The sequence below is a fragment of the Hirundo rustica genome, chromosome 1 (genome assembly GCF_015227805.2).
Source record: "Hirundo rustica isolate bHirRus1 chromosome 1, bHirRus1.pri.v3, whole genome shotgun sequence".
Lineage (NCBI taxonomy): Eukaryota > Metazoa > Chordata > Aves > Passeriformes > Hirundinidae > Hirundo > Hirundo rustica.
The window spans coordinates 152877209-152898184 of NC_053450.1; the positions used below are offsets into that span (position 1 = coordinate 152877209).

At 40.6% G+C, this 20976-nt stretch overlaps 1 protein-coding gene across 1 annotated transcript; it reads left to right on the forward strand.

Annotated features, from left to right (window-relative positions):
- Window positions 1-207: 207 nt before the first annotated feature.
- On the forward strand, window positions 208-19600 carry GHRHR (growth hormone releasing hormone receptor). The gene is made up of 13 exons (XM_040063637.1): window positions 208-264; window positions 3840-3945; window positions 4503-4610; window positions 5788-5888; window positions 8689-8786; window positions 10244-10376; window positions 11839-11992; window positions 13247-13307; window positions 13413-13482; window positions 15013-15104; window positions 15606-15735; window positions 17530-17571; window positions 19478-19600. Exons 1-13 carry the CDS (start codon window positions 208-210, stop codon window positions 19598-19600), a joined length of 1275 nt encoding a protein of 424 aa, XP_039919571.1.
- The last annotated feature ends 1376 nt before the right edge of the window (window positions 19601-20976 follow it).

The window sequence follows — 20976 nt, forward strand, 5'->3', positions numbered from 1 at the left end:
TTCAGCAAAGTCAAAAAGTTGCAAAGCTTAAACACAACGTAGAGAATTGTTAATATTTATCCCCCACTTCACATCCCTGTTACGTCACTTCTGTGCAAAAAGATAAACGCTTCAAATCAGCATCTGAGAGGAGAATGGGAAGTCAAAAAGCAGGTGAAAGATGCTAAGGGAGGCTGAAGAAGTGAGGTCTGGCTCTCGCTTTGGAACATGAACTCTTGTTCTTTATACCGCTGTGCTCTGCACACCCTGAGTCTGGCAGTGTTTGTAAGTAATTGCATGAAAAAGAAAAAGCTTTTACTTCATTGTGTTTAAATAATTGTTCATTTCCTTGTGGGAGCAGATGGTCAGATACAGATTTTTTTTAAATTTTATTTTTTTATGAGTCTCTTTTCTCTCTGTTTGCTTTGGATTCCAGTTAAACAAGGCAAGATGCAGTGAAAAGTGTGAACAGCAGCAGAAGGGACCCACGCTGTAGGATCTTTATATCAGTTTATTTCTCTCATTTCTTATGACACACTCAGTAAAGAGAAATACATAATTGGCAGAAACACTTATTTTGTGTGGGGGGGCTTTGAAAGACAGTGACAAAGAAGAAAAACTGGAGGAGGGCTGTTACACTGGAGGAGCTGAGTTTTGATAGAGTTTTCTCTCATTTCAGATTATGCTGGTTTTTTGTTACAATTTCATCTACGCTGGTGGTAGAATTGACATTATTTGGAATGTGAGCAGCTGAAGTGCTGCAGGCAGCAAAAAGAGTTGAACCAGCAGAGATGTTTAGGGCAGATTTAGAAAAATGCAAAGCCATTAAAAAGTTTGGAGGGCTTGGTGATATCTCACTTTGGACAGAGATTGGCAAACCAAGACCCAGGATCACACCAGTATCAGGAAAGGTTTGTGCAAATCAGGGGCAGGATATTATCTCTGCTTTTGAGAATAATCACATTTTCAGCATCTTCCTTTTGTGATGCCTCCTCTAAATCCTCTCTTCTTTCCTGTCTCCTGAGGGACATTTCATAAGGGGTGGCAAAGCAGCTTGGGGTTTTTTTCTTCGTTGAGGAAAATAAACCACTGTGAAATGACTGAACAGACTTTTCACTAATGTGGAACAAGAGATTCCTTTGAATTACCTGTGTGACAAACCCACTTCCCTGTTTGCTCTTAAGTAGAATATCAGGATTCAGTGCTAATGGTTAAAAATATGACTGGAGGTCTCTGTAAGAACCTGCCTCATTTATCAAAGAGAAACATAATTTTCTTCTACAAAATTGGGTTGCTTACATTAATACTATACACAGATCAAAACCAAACCTATGTGGCAGTGTATAATGAAAATCTCCTAGAATGTGTTTCATATTAGAGGATAAACAACCCTCGTTTGAGTATAAAATGGTGTCTTTGTGGTGTAATTTGTTCATATGCTTTCTCTGGAAAATGTGAACTCAGCTCCTGGAGAGGTTTGGAATTCTTAAGAGATTGACTCTCATCTCCTTAAACTGGTGGTCTACAACAGGTAGTTAAGTGCTTTGGGGTGAATAAATATACCTAAAACACAGCCTGGGAGTGAAATAAATATTTTTTAGTTTATTTAAGTTGAGTTTCTGTCATATCAGACCTGGCACTGTCTGCTTAGGCAGTGCTGACTTGAAAATAAACTGTGACAGCGCCTCCTAAGGTCTGTTCTTCTTGAAGGAAGAGGCAACAATTTAAATACCTGGTACTTGATCAGCCTCATCTTTTTACTCGAGATTCATGTGCTAGATAAAGTGTTCTCACAATCTGGAGATTTAGAAAGTAAAAGGGGAAAAAAGGCTTTCCTGGACTTTCCCGGGGTGGTGAATGAGCAAAACGAGCTTTGCTCTTGCCATGAATATTTCAGGGAGCAAAGAGAGTTTTGATAGGCAAAATCTAGCAATCCTTCTTGCCAGGAGAAATAATTTAGAATAGTGCAAACGGGTGCATTTCCTCCTGCTGAGGTTTGTCTGGGCACTGTTCACTGAACCAAGAGAATGTTGTAAAAGAGACTTTCAGTAAATGGTTCGACTGTTTTTTTCTACTGAGAAATAAAGCTGCTTCTTGCAACAGCTGTCAAATAACTGTGGTTAAGGAGTTTTCCTGCAGTCATTGTCCAGGGTGAGGACAAGAGGAGAGGGAATCTATACTGGCATGAAGAGAGGCATCAAGACAGCAAAGCTTTTCGAGACAGATGCCAATTTTCTGTAATTCTGCCTGACAATGCATTTTTCAGTGAAGAGACTTTGAGGGTGTCCCTAGACCCCCTGGTTCTACTGATCTGGATGGCCTCCCTGGGGCATCCCACACATCAGATCTCCATCTCCTGGGACGGGGCAATGTCTGTGCTCTGCTCCATCCATCCACAGTCACCCTCCTCTCACACACACCAAACTTCATTCAGCCTGGAGAAGGAGCCCAGAGCTTTTCACTGCTGCCTTAACCTGATCTGTGGCACTGCTGTCTGTAAATCTGGCAGGAAAACCACATCCTCCCAAAAGCACAGTAAATGGGAAGCAGATCATCTTGCAGGGCATACATGTGGAGATAATGACATTTTTAACTACCAGGGCCCAAACCTCAGAAGACATATGTTGTGTAATTAATCCAGCAGCCTGAGAGCCTCAAATTATTGGTCAATACGCAGTTCAAATGCACTGCAGGCCCACATGAGGCATGGACATTGACATGGAGGGGGAGCACCAGCTTATGGGAAAGGATAAAATCTGCCCCCTGAACGAACTGAGAGCCAGGGAGTTATTTTCCAAATTCCCTGAATATTAATCTTCTCTGGGTGGAAGAAAACTGAGCCATACGCCAGCCACCTGTTCACCATGCAAGTCTCACCCTGGGTTTATTTTCTGTTTTGTCTCTGTGTTTTCATGTCTATATTCACACATGCAGAGCACACCAGCACCAGTGGCCAGGGCAAGAGCTGAAATCAGAGTGTCTCTGGTCACAGCTGATCTTTTGGGACTGGGGACAGTGGTTAAGGCTGGGCAAGGCACATATTTCTTAATATGTGTGAAATAGTCCTGTGCACTCCTGCCCAGTGGGTGCATCCTCAGCAGTCTGGGTGTAAAAGCCTGGGCAAGCTTCATCCTCCACTGCCCAAAGTTCTCTGGATGCCTTCAGATCTTTCCGTGGTTCCCATGTAAGTCTGAATAAGGACAGAACAACTGAATGTTTCCTGCTATTAAAACCCTGGGTGTCAGGTTTTTTCTTGACACCATCATATCAAACCAACAAATGCTTTGATACGGAGTGCTTTTCTTCCCCCAGTAAAGGAGTTTTGCCTGCCACCCTGTGTAAGGAAAGGCAGATGGCAGAAGGGAGAGAGCAGGTTCTCTCCTTTTGGAGTGAAAAGCTCTTTCAGGAGACAGTTTTGCAGTAATTGTGATTTCATGATGGTGCTTCTTTGGAGGCTGGCAGGGGTTTGTCTGTGCACAGGCTCTGCAGCATTTCCTGCAGCACTGAGCCCTTCACTGATAAGGAAATGAGCCTGACCAGGGGCAGTGTGTCTTTCTGGGGCCAGATTTAACAGTGTCTAGCTAAAGCCAGGGTGTAGATGACCCCTGCACTCAAACTCAGGCTCTAGCAAAGAGATCTGTTATTATGAATGTAGCCAGAGGAATTTATAAACTTTCCAGCACAGAGCTGTAACTACCAGCTTGTGCAGAGACAGGGACAGCCTTTGGATGGAAACCCTAAGCACTGTTCTGTGTCCTTGAACCAGCCCTGTTAGATGCAAAAGTGGGTCTGGGCTTAATGCCTGATGAGGTCCCGTCCAACCCCCTCTAACAAATCACCCCAAAATCTTCTCCCTGTAGGTTGCTGGAAATGTCCACCCAGAATGCGATTTTATGGTAGAGCTGAAGAAAAAGGAGGCTGAATGTCTGGAAGCCCCACAAGAGCATGGAAATGCAACATCACCAGGTATCCATCCATGCGTGAGGGATGGTGGGAGGGAGAGGGAAGGGACATGGACAGGCTGCTAAAGCACATGAGGGTTTTATTTATGGTCCCACATGCCCTTGCCTTGTCAGCTCTTCTTCCATCTGCTCCCATTCCTTCCCATCCTTCTCTGTTTTTTCCACAGTCCTTCACATTCAAACATGGACAGTCAATTTATCAGAGTGAATCCTTGTGCCCTTGTCCAACTCCTTGGCATCATGCTTGCTTGTTTGTGAGGGTGTGTTGAGCTGTAAAAATAGGGCAAGCCCTGAACCATTACAGTGATCTGATCTTTCCTCCAGCATCACTCTTCATTTATTGCATTCCTTCTGAAAACTCACCTCAGTCTAACACAGGGGTCTAACTAAAGCAGATTAAATAGCACTCTGGGGGTGTTTATTTCTCATAATAAAAACTGTGGCTAAACTATTTTTTGTAAGATATGGAAGGGGTGGAGTGGCAAAGTTTAAAAAGGTTTGGGGTTTTATTTCGCTCAAATTTAACCATGCTTAAAATATATATTTCTCTTTCTGTCTGAGGTTGCAAGAGAACTTGGGACAAACTGCTGTGCTGGCCAGAAGCAGATGCTGGAGAGATTCTTGCCTTACCATGTCCAAACATCCTCTTTCACTTCATGAAGGAGCCAGGTGATGTCTTACCATGGTTACTCCTGTTGCATATCTGGCAAGAGCGTTTCTAAAAAGGGAGGGTGAAGTCAGAGCATTTCATGCTCCCGTGAGTTGGATCAGAGAAGCATTGCAAATATTTTAGGAGGATCTGAGGGACCTTAGCAGTTCTTCTCATATTTTAAGGATTATCCATAACTGGATTTAATTTCCATGGTCTCTGATGAGGCCCTGGATCAAAAATATACGGAGGTACCAGGAGTGATTCCATTGGTTTCCATGTGCTTTGGGATCAGTTTGTTCTGTGAGTTTCCTACAAAGCTCATCTGGAGGCTGCCTAGGTCAGAACTTGAGCTTGGGGTTTCTTGAGACTTATGCTGTGATTGGTGTGGGATGAAGTGAAAGGCAGAGGAATGAACGATGTGATTGCTCTTTAAGGCCAAGGTTGGCGATAAAAGGCAGAATTTGGGCCTTGGAGCAGCACATGTGTTGCAAAACTGCAAACGAGTGCCTTTGTGCCTGCTTCCTCTCTGGGTGAGCACAGCCAGTAAAAAACTGTGAGCCCACAGGGAGCAAACCACCTTCCAGGAAAGACCTGGATTTGGCAGCTCCGCAAGAAAAAGAAACTGCAAAGCCCAAGCTCTGCCACATCCAACACACGCTGGTTATAAAGGAGGGATGAGGCAAATCCCTTTCATCTGTGCAGATTCATTTCCTGCCCTGGGATTCTCGACTTCTCCTTCATCTGACTCATAAATCTTTTTTATGGAAGCGTGCTGTCCACGTGGAAGGGGCTGCTTATCCCAGCTTCTGATCTGCTAGGGAAGGGAAAGCCCCAGGGGAGGTGGGAATGAGAAGGGATATGGTTGAAGGGTGAGTGCTGTGCAAAGCAGAAATTTATGGAGCAGTGCTTCCCCATCTTCTCCAACATGCCTGATACAATTCCTTCCTTAGTCCTTCCCACCTCTACCCCTGTCACCTCTCTTCTCTGCCTTTTTCCCATTGTTTGTCCATAAATGAAATACAAACTTTTGTATCTTATGACCTGAATGCACACAGGAAAATTATCCTACCAGCTCTGTGAGATTCTAATGCTCTCGTCCTGTTACAGATTTGTACCAGCCAGAAGTCTTCTCCTGGTTTTTATTTTCCATATGGTCTGGCCCTTCATTGAGAAAATCAAATATTTCTTTTTCAGCTGGGATGATAAAAAGAAACTGCACAAAAAAGGGCTGGTCTGACCCATTCCCTCCCTACCATGTGGCCTGTCCAGTAGAAGATGAGATTCCTCTTGAAGAAGTAAGTTTAATTACATAAATATATGAGTGGTGTGCTGATGTTACAGTAGTTTCTATTTCTGAAGGTCATGACAGAGGGAAACTCAGAAGCAGCTGAAATTTCTTTTTAAGTATAGGATTTAATTTCAATTTTTACTCTGGCCACCTATTTTTTAAGATAACTAATAATTTAGAATGTTTTATTATTCAAGTGTAACAATAATAAAGCCAGCTGCAAATTCACAAGTATAAAGGACAAAGATGTATCACAAAATTTTATAAAATGTGTATTAAGACATTTCAATCATATCAGTCAGAAAGATGGGTTTGTAGTATGACAGCAACTGTACAGAAAATGTTTTAGTAAAGACCACTGTTCCAAATTTAGCAATATCTAGGGACGAGAGGGGTTTTGAGTGTCTCATCCTGTACAAAATACCTGATTCAACAATGAAAAAAAAAGTCCCAAAATCTCTGTGATCCCTGTAATGCAGATCAGAATTTGAAATATTTCTTCAGGCAGATTTTCACTGTTGGTGATATCTTGAGATTACATGCACAGGGATAATAGAGTGCTTCATCCCTAATTATTAAGGATAAAAACAGGGTTCATATCACCATGGGGAGATTTTGCATGGGTTGCCCAGAGAAGCTGTGGCTGCCCCTGGATCCCTGGAAGTGTCCAAGGCCAGGTTGGACAGTGTTTGGAGCAGCCTGGGATAGTGGAAGTTGTCCCTGCCCATGACAGGGGGTAGAACTGGATGTTCTGTAGGATCCCTTCCAACCCATTCTGTGGTGATCCTATTATTTTACTGAAAGGGAACTCCTCAGTTGTAGGTTTATCCACTTAAGGAGTTGATTATTTTCTATTTTACACATCTGATTTGTTGCCAGCTGTGGTCAGCCTAGTACAGTTTTGATGTTTCTCATGGAGTGGTGCATCCAGACTTCCTGGCGAGCTTTGGAGCTCTGAGGTACTTCTGTGAGCTCTGGCTGGAACTGTGCATAGTCAGGGAATTGAGTAATTGTATACAACTCACAGTTCATCCACTAGACAGAAAAAAAACCATTATGCCTGGGTTTCCACCCCATTTAACTTCATCAGTCTCAAAAAAATACTGTGAAAGTCAGAGCTAATCTTTGCACCATGGATCTGTATTAGCGCTTTGGTCAGGAGCAGGGGGGAGTTTTCCAGGGACATTTCTTGGCTGTCCCCACTTAGTGCCTTCACCCTGAGGGATGCTCTCAGAAAGGCAAATCTGGCTTCTAATGGATGAAACTGAGCTGGAAGGCGAACTCAGGGTGCACCTACTGTGCTCTGACCAGGAATAACAGTCCAGCCCACGGGATTTGACTGTGCATAATCATAAATCTGCACACCTGGATGCAAAGTCCTTGGCACAAAAGGTTTCACTGTACTGATCCAGGAGCTGAAAATAGATGATATTTAAGGTCCCTACCAACCCAGACTAGTAAAATATTTATGATTGTATGGCCTGCTCTTTCTAAGGCAGGTGTAGTGATAGATCCTTTTTGTTGGTTACAGAAACAAATAAGGTCTCATTTTCCAAAGAATTGTCTTCTGAGAGTGTTTTCCTTCATTTACTATAAAAGAAAAAGGATGAGAAAAAGCAGGATTTTATTACTAATTAAACAGAGGAGCCCTGTGGCCAGGTTCTTCTCATTCTACCCCAGACCTGTATTTAGGCAGCTATTTTTTAAGCACCTAAATAAATTAAATAAACCCTTCTCGCTGTCAGTCTTATAATGCCTAAAATTCCACTTAAAACGATCATCTCCCCTTCCCCAAGTGAACTGTAGGAATGCACTGCACATCTGTGCAGATTTTAGGTTATAAAAGCATCAAAATGGGACCCAAGAGACAGACCATATAAGACTGGAGTTGGATTTGCAGCCTAGAACTTATTCATTCTGTTTTCTGCTTTCATCTGTGGCTGCGGAAATCAACTTATCCTCACTCAGGGATAGTGTCTGATGGAGGAGCCACTTAAAGTGGAATGGGTTTTGACTGGCATTCCAACTGAGCAGCAGTTGAGTTTGGCAGCATGAAAAACAGGAAAAAAACAACCCCACAAAAAACAGAAAAAAACAAAAAAAACCCCAAAATTCCCAAACCAAACAAAAAAACCAACCAACCAACCAACCAAACAAAAACCAAACCCAAAAAAAAAAAACCAAACCAAACCAAAACAAAAAAAAAAAAAAAAAACCCCCCAAAAAAAAACACAAAAACCCCACAAACCAACAAACAAAAAATAAAAAAAAAAAGAAAAACAAGAAAAACACCTCCACCACAGCACAATAAAAATTGAAAGGAGGAATAGATGGCAAAAATGGGAGTAAGGAAGCAGAGAGTAGGAAAGTGGAGAAAAATAAAGAAAGGCTGGTAGAATTCTGTATTCATCATGCTGCCAGCAGCGTTGCCCTGCTACTGCTGGGGAGAAAATGTGGTATAAAATACAGCTTTTATAAAAATTGCATAAGATTTTTAACAATGCTTTTTTGAAAGACTGGCACAGGTTTTTATGTTTTTTTAATGAATGAGCTTCAAACTACCCTGATCAATACATGTTTCAGCATCAGATTGGGCTGTACCCACACAACCGTGGAAAGGGACTACACAAAAGGAACATAATGAGTGATTCAAGTTGAATTTTGCTGTGGGATCCAAAGAGGGGGAAGAAAGGCAGTCGGGGATGTCAACAGAATGGAAGCACCAAGCAAAGCAGAACAGACAGAATCAGTTAAAAAGCTGTCATTTAACAGCAACTTGCGTGACAAATCATTCTCTTCTTTTACAGCAATCCTACTTTTCTACTATAAAGATCATCTACACTGTGGGCTACAGCGTGTCCATCACCTCCCTCATCATTGCTGTGACAGTTCTTATTGCATTCAGGTAAAGGTGTGCTCTAACCTCCATTCTTTTCACAGTTCTTAATTTCTTAGACTAAGGTAGAAGACAACCTTAGACATAAAAAAATAATATAAATAGAAATTCAGGTGAATTAAAAAAAAAAAAATCCAGCCATTTTGGTTAAATAATATGAAACTGAAGTTGGAAATTAAAAGGCATGAGAGAGAGCCAGGAATAAGAAGATTTAGCTCTGGGAAATAAACCCTGGCTGTCTCTTGGCAAAACTCAGCAACTCACTCCGATCCTGAAGAGCCAACAGAAAAATTTACTTGCTTTAGGCTGGAATGAAGATTTTTTTCATAAGCTATGTGTTCCTGCCTGTTATGGCTCCAGGGAATTTTTAATAAGAATATGCACAAAGGACTTGATTCAGAATGAATGTTCTTGTGGCATTGTACAGGTTACTATTGAAAAATATACCACTAAAAGCACGTTTTAAAGTTACTCTCAGAATATGGTCACATTTGGTGAGAATTCTTTCTTACAGAGTTATCCATCCATCAGGTATTTTCAGGTCTAATTTAGAAAGTTTAAAGTATTTTATAGTTTAATGTAGATTTAATATTTGCCACCAGTGGGATATATTTTATTAATCTTTGTTGATTTCTTGTATTTCTGTAGGGGAAAAAAGAAAAAAAAAAAAAAAAAAAAAAAAGGCAGGAGACTTATTATTATGCTGTGAGAATCAGGGTTCTCTAGGGAAAGTTTCTTGACCTCTGCTGGTTCCTAGTTCATGTCTGGAAGCCACCAGATATGTTTATTGACATCCACTCTGACCTCAGGAAAACAAACCGGCCCAAATGAGGGGAAAGAAAGAAACAATGGACATAAGGAGACGTAGTAATAGGGAGGAAAAAAATCATAATTAACAATGGGGTTGACATTTGAGGTCAGCAATAAAATTCTGCACACTCTAGGTGAATGCTCAGATTTGGTGACCCTCCAATTACTGGGTCTGGATGGAATTCAGCTTTTAGTGGAACTTTTTGATTATTAACTAAAGTCCTCATCTTCAAATGCAAACACAAAGTTGAAGCTGTGTAAAACCCTCAAAAATCTGTATTTACTAACAGTAAAAATTTAATTCTAGTTAATTGGGAATTAAAGATAGATATGTAAATTGAATTTAAAATAGAGGTGCCAAGTTGTTTTAAGGCTTTTCTGTACTTTTACTTGATTCATCAAAATAACTTTGGCAAAGTAAGGAAAAAAAACCCAATAATTCTGATCAACAAGGAAAGATATTAAGATTCAGACTGTGTCTGATTTGCTTCACATGAGGAAGTTTTCTGTCTCTCTCTGAAGGAGCTCAGTGGATCAAAATGTTCTTCCTAACTGTGCCTGGAAGTACCTGAGATAAAACAAGGGTTTATTGTTTATTTTAATTACTGCTGCACAAGAAAGTCAATTACCTCAGAGGGACCTCTCTTTTCTTCCAGGAGGCTTCGCTGTCCCAGGAATTATATCCACATACAGCTCTTTTCTACATTCATCTTAAAGGCTATTGCCATTTTCATTAAGGATGCTGTCCTTTTCCAGGAGGAAGGCATTGATCACTGCAGCTTCTCCACTGTAAGCACATGAAAAGCAGGATATTGTGGTATTTCATGGTTTTATGTACCATTTATTTATGGTTTCACATTTCATGTGAAACACATTTCATGTGTTCATCTCTTTTTTACTACTTATTGGGTTAGGGTTTTTTTTCCCTTCTAACCTGGTGATGGAAGTTATATAATTCTTTTATTCAGTTTATTTCACCTCCATAAATGTGTACAATGTGCCCTCCTGTATTCTTAAAGCATCAATTTGTGTTGCTGCAGTACTCTAAACAAAATTTGGACTTTCACATAGCAACAAAGTAGTATCATGACATTGTTATGTTTCAATAATCTGAAGCCTAAAATTGAAGATCTCTGAGTACATCAAAGAACAATTTTTAAAGCTTATTCTCCTGGAAATGTTGGATTCCCTGCTCTGGTTGGAAGCTCTGATCAGTAAACCACAAAGCACTCAAGGTACCAGGCAGCGAACTTAGTGTTCATCCAGCCCCAGATCTTGGCAATGTGGCAATTTCAAGCAGAGGTTCATGGGATGGTTCTGCATTGCTCACAGCCACACAGATTTTAGAGCTGAGCATAAGGAGAAAAATGGGTTCTTGAACCTTTATTCAAGGAACATTTGACACTGAAGGTGTACTCAAGGCAGTGCATTTGTGAGAGAACTCTCATGCTTGAGAGCCCGAGTTACATTTCCAACATGGAGATATAAAGCAAAATGCAGCGGAGATTTCAAGGTGCTGTGATGGCTAAAACATTACTACTCAGAAATCCATTTTACTTTGAAGCTCTTACTGGGATTTAAAAAGAGACAGGACCACTGAGAGATGTTTTAAAGCATGATTTATTGCTCTTATCTTTTACAGTCTCATAAAAGGGTGAGAAGGTCTTCACCACATGAGTCAGAAGTCAGTAGTCTGTGGTCAGTGGTCACAAGATCTCCAGCTACTATTCCTTTAAAAGATTTATTAGCCAATAAACTACTGCCACAAAGTTTGCTGCTGTTTTCAGACTAATCACTAGTTCTTTGGTTCTACACATTTTACCACAGTGTGGACCTTCTTAACCAGTCATATAATGACTCACAAACTTACAGCACTACACCTTAAAACTTCTTACTACACTTATACTACCTTCATATTTTAAATTTTAAACTCTAAAAATTCCCGCTACTTAGCTTGACATGTTTCTGCTTAAACTACAACTCCACATTCTTCCTTCTGGTCTCTAAATCTGGAAGTTTTTTCCAAGGTCTCAGGTCAAACCCTGTGTTAATTTCTAAGTCTGGGCCTGTGGGCACAAGGTTTGAGAATTTTCTGTGCCTTGATTTCCCACAGCTCTCAGTTTAAACATCAGTTAATAGGGAGATCTTGTTCTTGGTAGAACTCAGCCAATATTACAGATGTCTACTCTGTGATCAAATCAAAGAGATTTATCTCCAAGCAATGCTCAGCTATGACTTTCCTGTTCCCCAGACCGAATGCAAGATCTCCGTGGTTTTCTGTCACTACTTCATGATGACCAATTTCATGTGGCTGCTGGTGGAGGCTCTCTACCTCAACTGCCTGCTGCTCTCATCCCTTTCCCATGGAAGAAGATATTTTTGGTGGCTGGTTCTCTTTGGCTGGGGTAGGTACAGATTTTGCAGGAAATTAATAAAAGGCAAGGTGTTAAATGAGGTTGTGCAGCCTGGAGAAGGTAAGGCTTCACAGAGACCACAGAGCAGCTTCCAGGGGGTACAAGAAAGCTGGAGAGGGGCTTTTCCCAAGGAATGGAGTGATGGGACATGGAAATTCTGTACTGTGAGGGTGGTGAGACCCTGGCACAGGTTGCCCAGGGAGGTTGTGGACTCCCCATGCCTGGAAGTGTTCAAGGCCAGGTTGGATGGGGATCTGAGGAACCTGGGACGGTGGATGGTGTCCCTGTGGGTTGGAACCAGGTGATTTTTAAGGTGGCTTCTCCCCCAGGCCTCTATGATTCTGTGACTCCACAATTCTATTATTTTACCTTGTGATTCTGTAATTCTGTGATTCTATGATTCCATGATCCACTCCCATTTAAAATACTGGATGTGGAACTCAATTGATCTAACTGACGTACCTGACCTGGACATCGCTTCCATTTTATTTTTATGTGCCTACTACCAAGAAGCAATCCAAGTCTTTTATGGCAGCAACTCCCCTGTGAAAGGGGTGGAAAATCAAGTGTATTTGACAATGCACAAGGAGACATCCAGTCTTAACCTTCTTCACCCTGTTGAAAACACAGCTGCCTCTACGGAATTATCAAAAACACCAGGGTTCCATGTGCCTTGCTCCTGTTTGTGCAGAATAGTTACACAGCTTGGGAAAGGGAATAGCTTTTTCCTAAGTAGGAACTCTTTTATTCCTGATACTTCTCCAGCCCATCTTTGTGCACTGAGCTATCCTAGGAATGAAGCAGCTCTGTCCACTAAATAACAGCACAGGCAGTGAAACAGCAACATCCCCCCTCTGGTTTTGTTGTTGTCTGGAATAAATGGAATTGTTCAAATCTGAAATTACAATTCTGTAACCAAGTGGGTGTCCACAGAGAGTGGCTGTGGGAAGGAAAAAGCAGAGAACTTTTCCGTGGCAGGTAAATGCACTTGGCCAGAAGAATTTTTTGTTGGTTCAGGGAGGGAAATCCACACCTATTGCCACCAATATTTAAGGCAGGCCTGACAACTCAGCAAACAAAATCACTTTTTGTGCTTTAGGGACTGTGTTTAAAACAATTCCTGTTACAGGAACTGGCCCCAAAAGATAATTCCAGCTCTCAAAAATGAGTGATCTGTATCACTGAAGTGGAGTTTCAGCAAACAAGGCCTGGATTAATTATACCATATTTTAAAATGTCTGACAGGTTTTCCAACACTTTTCACCCTTATATGGATATTGACAAAATTCTACTTTGAAGACACAGCGTAAGTAATTTTTTCTCACATTATTTTATATTTTTAGGTTCTATTTTTAATTGATTACAGTGATTACATGCATGTCTTTTTCTAAATTTACTATCACGTTCACAGATGCTGGGATATTAATCAAGGCTCTCCTTATTGGTGGCTCATCAAAGGACCAATTATAATTTCTGTCGGGGTAGGTACTTCTGAGTTTGCTGATATTATTTAGAAATAAAAAAGGCTTATTGTATTAAAATTAGGTTGCTGTTTGCTGAGTTGTAGGAAGAGAAATGGTGAAATTTTACTGTTAACTGCGTGTGTCCAATGCAAACTAAAATGTTTGTCTTTCAAGCAAATTAAACTTTCCCAGAATTGTCCATTTAGTTGAAATTAATAACAAGTGAATAGACTAAACCCCACCCCCCCAACCCTTATAATATTTGAAAATTAAATTTTAGCAAAAGAGCCCAGGCTCAGCCATAAATTTTTAATACCAAACTTTCAAGGGCAATAGATTTCTGTTCAGAGCTGACAACGGATAACAGCTCTTGATCCTGGCATTTATTGAATAAAATGATGGGCTTCAAATGATTATCAGAGATGATTACTGCCACAAGTCATTAAACCCAAGGAGTGTGTGAGAAAGCAGTTAATGGATGACCTTAAGGCCAACTATTAAACCTTAATTTAATTGGAGGATAAATGAGGGATGTGGAGTCACAGAATGCTTTAGGTTGGAATGGACCTTAAAGCTACACACAAACCATGTGAGAGAAGAATCTCAAGCTGAATTCTGGTCAGAGCTCTCTGTGTTTCAATAAAATATTTCATGTATATTTCTTCTGCTGGAATGCACACAGAGCATCACTAATGGATAGGATGAGGTTGGACTCTCTGGTAAAATGAGGACATTCTTAGGCAAAATTAAACCTTCAAGCCTCACCTAAGGAAGAGCTGATGTGTACAGACACAAAGAATGCATGGGGAGAATCCCTCTGATGGTGGCAAACCGAGCAGCCTCGAAGACTTCGCATAAAGCTGTGCCAAATTGCAATTGTAGATTTGATTTGCAAGTTAAGGTTGACCCTAACTGCTTTGGAGCTGAGCTAACACTCCTCAGAGGCTCCTTCAGAGCCAACAAAGGGAAATATGCACGTTTGGCAAGTCATTCACCTGATTTAAAACAAACATCTACCTTGGGAGGAGGTGACCTGCCCCCAACCCCACCTGAAGCTCTATTAACTCTCCTGGCTGGTTCTCAGCTGACTGCAAAGGCAGAGCGGGGTGATCAGCTCTGATGGAAATATCTCATTGTAGAGGTATTTAGGCAGAAAAATTCTACTAATAATGCCCAGAGAGATCAGCCAGAATTGAATGCCATATTCATCTCCAAGGAGATCCAACTGATTTGAGCTACAAAAGGTAAAAAGGATCGATGAAGGTGTTTTGCTGAACAAAGCGAAATTCTCAAGTTTTCATCTTTAGCCATTTCTTCAAGCAGAAATGCAACTTATTTAAATACTTGAATGTTGCCAATAGGAATAGCATTAATGAACTTACATTGAACCTGTACAAATAACATTGTAACTAAAATTAAAAAAAAAAACAACCCAAACCAAACAAACAAAACAAAAAACACAACCTACCAGATTTTCACTGCAAAGTCTTACACCAAAAATTAACCTTTTCTTTTTCTTTCCTCCTGCCCCTCAAATGTTGTGAACAGGTCAATTTCATCCTATTTATCAACATCATTAGAATATTACTGAAAAAACTAGACCCTAGACAAATCAACTTCAATAATTCTTCTCAGTACAGGTAATGTATGGAATGATTTTTTAAAGATCAGTTATTTTATTAATAAAAGTATATATATAGTCTTTTCAAAACAGGGACGTACTTGCTCAGTGTCACAGACATGCTCAGTTTAACTGGTGTTAAATTTTAGAATTCCCAACCTTATCCCGTTCCAAAGGAAATCAATCAAAAAGTGAGACTCAAGTCACCTAATATTGGCCAATGATTTGTATTCAGATCATCTCAGGCGTCTGCCTTCCATTTAAAATCAATGGAGAGACAACAAAATTAATTGAATCAGCATTAAATCTCTTATTTAGGACAGGAAAAATCACCCTCTATAGCTGCCTTTCTCTGTATGAGAGCTGTAAAGGAAGTCAGCATATTTATTTCTATTTTATATATTTTTTTAATATATGTTAGTTTCTTTTCCACTTCTGTTCGCTACTGTGGCACACTGAGTGCGTTAGTTTTCACTCAGAAAAATAATATTACCTTATTTCTTCTCATGTCCTGTGCTAGACGTCTCTCAAGGTCAACTCTGCTTCTAATTCCATTATTTGGAACACATTACATTGTCTTCAACTTCCTCCCAGAATATTCCAGCCTGGGGGTTCGGCTTTACTTGGAGCTCTGCATTGGATCTTTTCAGGTAAAATTACCACGGATCCTTCGGTTCCTTCTTACTGGTTTTTCTATTTTAGCCCTGCATCCTCATGACAACAAGTATTGCACAAAAAAAAAAAAAAAAAAAAAAAAAAAAATCCTCAGATCCCGAAACCGGTGTCTGCTCACAAACTTCCTGGTTCTTTGCTGAGTTAAAATGCCTGAAGAGGTGGCAAATCCTACCTGGCTCTAGGCTGGCCTCCAGACTTTTGCAAATACAAGGCCAAAAATTTCAGATAAGTGTGGAAATTGGATGGGGGGAAAGTCAAAGCGTGGAAAATCATCCTTGCTACCCGTACTTGTCCACCCGCCTTTCCTGACTTCACTATCAGATTCAAGATGATTTGGGCTGATTTAAATCATCCGGGGGCAATCAAAATTGTAAGTTCAGCCCATTTGCTAATTCTTTGTCAAAGAATAAATTGATAATTGAACATAAACATCAAGCAGAGCCTGGGGCGTGTACCATCCCAAGGAATGCCACATCCTTTCCCCTCCTGCAGGTATTGGTTTGATGCCCCCCACTTCTCTGGACTGGAACACAGGGCATGGGAAACTTGATGTCAACAAGAAAAACTCCTGCTCTGATGTTCCCTCCGGGTGGTTTTGCTCCCTGAGTGATGAGCTGGTGTCCAGGTTTAGCACAAATTTGGGAGGAAACCCACAAATGAGGTCCCTCTAGAAAGCAAATTCAAGTGGCCCCCTTCCCCAGCTGGTCCAGGAAAAAAAAAAATCCTTAGAGAAAAGTGAAAACAAAAGAAGTTTATTTAACAAGCAAAGTGCCCACAAGTTCAAAAACAATAAACAATATCAAAATGAGATTCAACGCTCTCATTGATGTGGCCCAGGTTTGATAACCGGTTAGGGAACCAGTCTGAAAGGTATAGAATTCAATATCCAGCACAAACAGAACCGACAATTGGGGATACAAGCATCACAATGTCACCCCAGGACAGGGGTGACCAAATGGGCGGGACCCAATTTCCCTTCATTCCCCTCCCATTCCCTGTGCTGCGTCTCAGCCCACAGGCAGCTGTGGGAATGTCACCAAACTGCCCCAGGGAACAGAGCTCTCCCTGCTTGGTTCCATGGGAGCATCACCAACAGTCCGTGAGGTTTGTGCTGGTTTATTCCTCTTGAGGGTTGAATCTGTTGTGTCTGTCCTACCCAACAAACCCTGCCCATTAACCCCGACCCTCTGTACTGGGGATCCTTCACTGAGTTAATGAATAGTTAATAGTTATTGAATAATTTAATAGAATAAAAGGTTTATCTGTTGAGCCAGGATCTGGTCATGTAGGTCCTTTGACATCCCAGGATTGTCCTGGGTTTATCTCAGATCAGAATCTTAACAAATATATTCAATAGGCCAGGATTGATCTCATCTGGTATTCTACAAAGACACAGAATTTGACTGGAAAGATGTGTGAGCTCCATCCATCCTTCTGCAGACTCTGTTTTACTTTCTTTAGAGTGCATAAAGGATGAGCTGTCAGTGTGCTGGGCTGGAGAACAGACCACATTTTCATAATCAATTGCATTTGTGAATTCACAGCATGTGACGGATTTTGATGAAATGCCATTAACCAGGTGTTCATCCTTAAAGCCGCTCAGCTTTAGTGGAGATCCATAAATCATCTTTCAACTTCTAGCAATCCTCCTACCTACGGTGATACTCACTAATTCACATAACACAACAATACCATGAAGTCAGATAACACCAGTGGCTTTTTCAAGCTGTGTTAGCCCTCAAAACTTTTTGTTCTGGTCTTTTTTTCAGGGGTTTATTGTGGCAGTTCTCTACTGTTTCCTGAACCAAGAGGTAAGGAAACTATACCAGATATATCTTCTACAATATTGCCTTCAGTGGCAAATATATAGTTAACAATCAGTTTCATATAAACGGATAATAAAACCTTTCATTTTCTTATGACTGCTACATGGGTAACAATGTTGATGAATTTTATTTCAATTATTTTCATGGGAATGAAGCCATCTAGTGGAGAAACGAACTTTTACTACTTTGCTCTTCTGTCAAGTATTTTTTATCCTTTCTGTTCATTTTTTGTCCTATAGCAGGGTGTGGAAAACCCCTGCTAAGTCCAGATGTGAAAATACAACTTGCTTCAGTGATGCAGAGAGGTCTCCATTTACTAAAGGTCCATTTTTAAACTGGAAAGAACTTGAATGCATACCTTTGCCCAATAGTGAAATTTTTTTTTTTTTTCAGTATTTTGAATAGTCTCATGAAGTATCTCAGTATTTCTTCATGTTGGTAAATCTGGTTTTCTGTTTAGAATATTTAAGTCAGAATATTACTGTTGGTGGGAGAGGAGTATCTCCTTTCAGTTTAGTGTCCAGGTCCATTTACATAGTTTAGATGTGAAAATAATGCATCTTAAAGGAATTACACAGAAAACATGAAAGTTTATCCTCCATACTTTAGGATATGTTGAAACTCTGGAATTCTCCCTTGTTTTCTGACTCCAGAGTAGCTGAGGGTGCTCCTTTGGAATATGACCAGGATTCAGTTTCATACTGACACTGCTGGATTTTGTTCACAGCTCCTGAAAAGGAGAATCCTGTTCCGTGTATGCCCACCCTTCTCTCCAAAAAGGGCATCCCCTGGAGTGTCAGAGGTGTGTCTAGGAGATGAAACCTGTCCCCGATCACTCTAGACTCCCTGGGCTGTAATGTGTAAACCTTCATTTTCCAGTTTAAAGTTTAAATCCTAGGGCTGATTAAGCTTTCAAGCAGGATTTAATCACCTAGATATGCCATGGGCCAAACTTTCTGAATTCTATCGGAGATTTCTGAAATATTAAGTTAAATATTTTAAAATATATTAACATTCTTAGCCTTTTGGTTAAGTTTATGGCCATGAATTACTGGCTGCCCTAATGAGGTTTGTGTTTAGATAAAACCCCTGTCATTAGTTTATTAATAACCATAATCCCTTCTAACCACAGACCACAGCTTCACATCCAGCTCGACTTCCCAGACACGCAGCACTTCCATACAGAAATTCCCTTCCTAACGAACATCTGGGGAGGCACATTCCTAACAGGAATCAGATGTGACAGGAGGCTTTAGTGGGTGGCCTGGACCCACTCCTTGCTCCTGTGAACATGCCAGAACACAAAACACAGTGACACAGCTGTCAACAGCACACAGCCAGCGTCTCCTGACTGCTGCTGCCTTTCCCCTCATAATCTCAAATGGCAAAGCACCAGCCACAAATTGCTGAATGATGATTAAGAAACTCGCTGCAGATTATCCTTTCCTAGAAGCAGATGGAGCCAAGAAAACATCCCGTAGCAAATGAGGAAGAGCAGGCAATGTGGAGAAAATATGTTTAATTGTGTAGGCTACGTTGACGAGATTGACAGTAGAGAAAATATTGACAGGAATATTAAAAAGAAAAAAGGAGAAGGTATATTAAAAAAACAAAATCTGATAAGATATTTTAGTAATGGAGAAAATGGATTATAGTGGTAGAGACCTCAAGCTTAGTACTGATAGAACTTCAGGGGGAGTTTTTACCAGTGCAGAAAGATGGCCATGCTGAGACAAGATTCTACTTCTATCAGCTGAAAAGGAAACCAACTTGGACAGAGATATCAAAAACCTTTATTTTTTTCTAGACCCTCTCTCTGTCTGGCTTCATTCCCCTGCTCTGCTCCCCAGCAGTATTCAACCACAAAATACCTTTTTCCTTTGTTCCTGAGGTGCAAACGGAAATCGGCAGAAGGTGGCACGGGAAGAGATACGGACTGGTGCCAGTGTGGAGGAGGACCAGGTGGACTGTGCCATCCAGCTCTGGGGTGAAAATGACCACATCGGTGTGCTGAAAGTGGCCTCAGGCTCTGGAGGGAAAAAACCCAACCAAAAAAACCCCCCAAAATAAACAAACCAACTTTTATCAAATGTAACAGTTGTAGCTCATCCTGAGCAAACTGGAGGAGGATTCACTTCTGCTGTTCTGACCATGGGGCTTTTTTGCAGGACAAGGATTGTGAGGACAGGTTATACCCTGACTGACCTTCTAAACACAAAATAACATTGGTATCTTTGCACCACAGCAAACATAAAAATCACCTATTCTGGTTCATTTCTACACTTTCACGTTCACAAAGTGCTTATGAACGGACACCAGTAGCACCCTCCAGTGACACCGTAGATGAACACCTCTGGAAAACAGAATTAAATTCTAATTCAGTGGGGGCTGGAGTCTATCCAGCTTGTTCTAGCTTTGTTCCATGTTTTGATTCTGCAGACATGCAAATTAGAAACCAAAAGTCTTGCTAAATTCCAACACTATGACTAAAAAAGTCCTTTAATGTTGTCTTTTTACACAGTTTCTTTAAATCTTTCTGCAATTGAAGCACACAATAAAACACTCTCAGGTTCTGATGTTATTTCAGGAGTTACAAGTTAGAAAATTTCTGACAGCCAAGTAGCAGGGAAGGGAGATTTTGGAAAGGTCAAGGCTCCATATGATAATCATTAAAGAAATTATTTGCAAGGAAATGAAAAGAAAAAGCCAGCTTTTGCACAGAAAGAGAATGAGACCCCCAGGAGATGGACCAGGAGACTGCTGGGAATTCTGCTAAACATTTTCTTATGTGTGACTGTTTTTGCTCTCCAGTGCTGTGAAAGATTCAGAAGCTTGAAAATAAACTTGGATTCCCAGTGTTTGTACTTGAGTGGTTTTATTTTATTTTGTCTTTGGGATTTTTTTCCACAATGGTGAATTTTAACCTACAGATTAAAAGACTGATTAAACTTTTTGATGGGAACATCAGGGCTTGGAAAGGAGTGAAGAAAGCGAAGCTGTACCAGCCAGTGAGGATCAGTACATCAATACACTTTGCCTTGCTCTTCTGAACATTTCAGTGAGCTGCCAAGTGTGATTAAAAACCAGAAAATTCCCTTTGCTGAATCCAGGTAATTACAGCTAACCTGAAGAAATGGAACGTTGCTTCACCTAGTTTTTGTATAAAAGCTGACTGCCCAGGAGGCATTTTCCTCTTCCAAAAAAAAAAGAAAAAAAGAAAAATAAAACTAAACAGACAAAGAAACAAAAGTGGGTGGTGGGGTTTTTTGTTTGTTTGTTTTGTTGTTGTTGTTGTTGTTTTCTACCTGTGAAAATTACAGCAATGGCTGGATTCAGACTTGAGGGTAGGAGAAGATGCTTACTTCCATTTCTGGAGTGACTCCTGGGAAT

Coding starts and splice junctions, on each gene's coding strand:
- GHRHR (XM_040063637.1), top strand. CDS start 208: ATGAACTCTTGTTCTTTATACCGCTGTGCTCTGCACACCCTGAGTCTG. Junction 265..3,839: donor CCCTGAGTCTGGCAGTGTTT/GTAAGTAATTGC, acceptor TTCTCCCTGTAG/GTTGCTGGAAATGTCCACCC. Junction 13,483..15,012: donor CAATTATAATTTCTGTCGGG/GTAGGTACTTCT, acceptor TGTTGTGAACAG/GTCAATTTCATCCTATTTAT.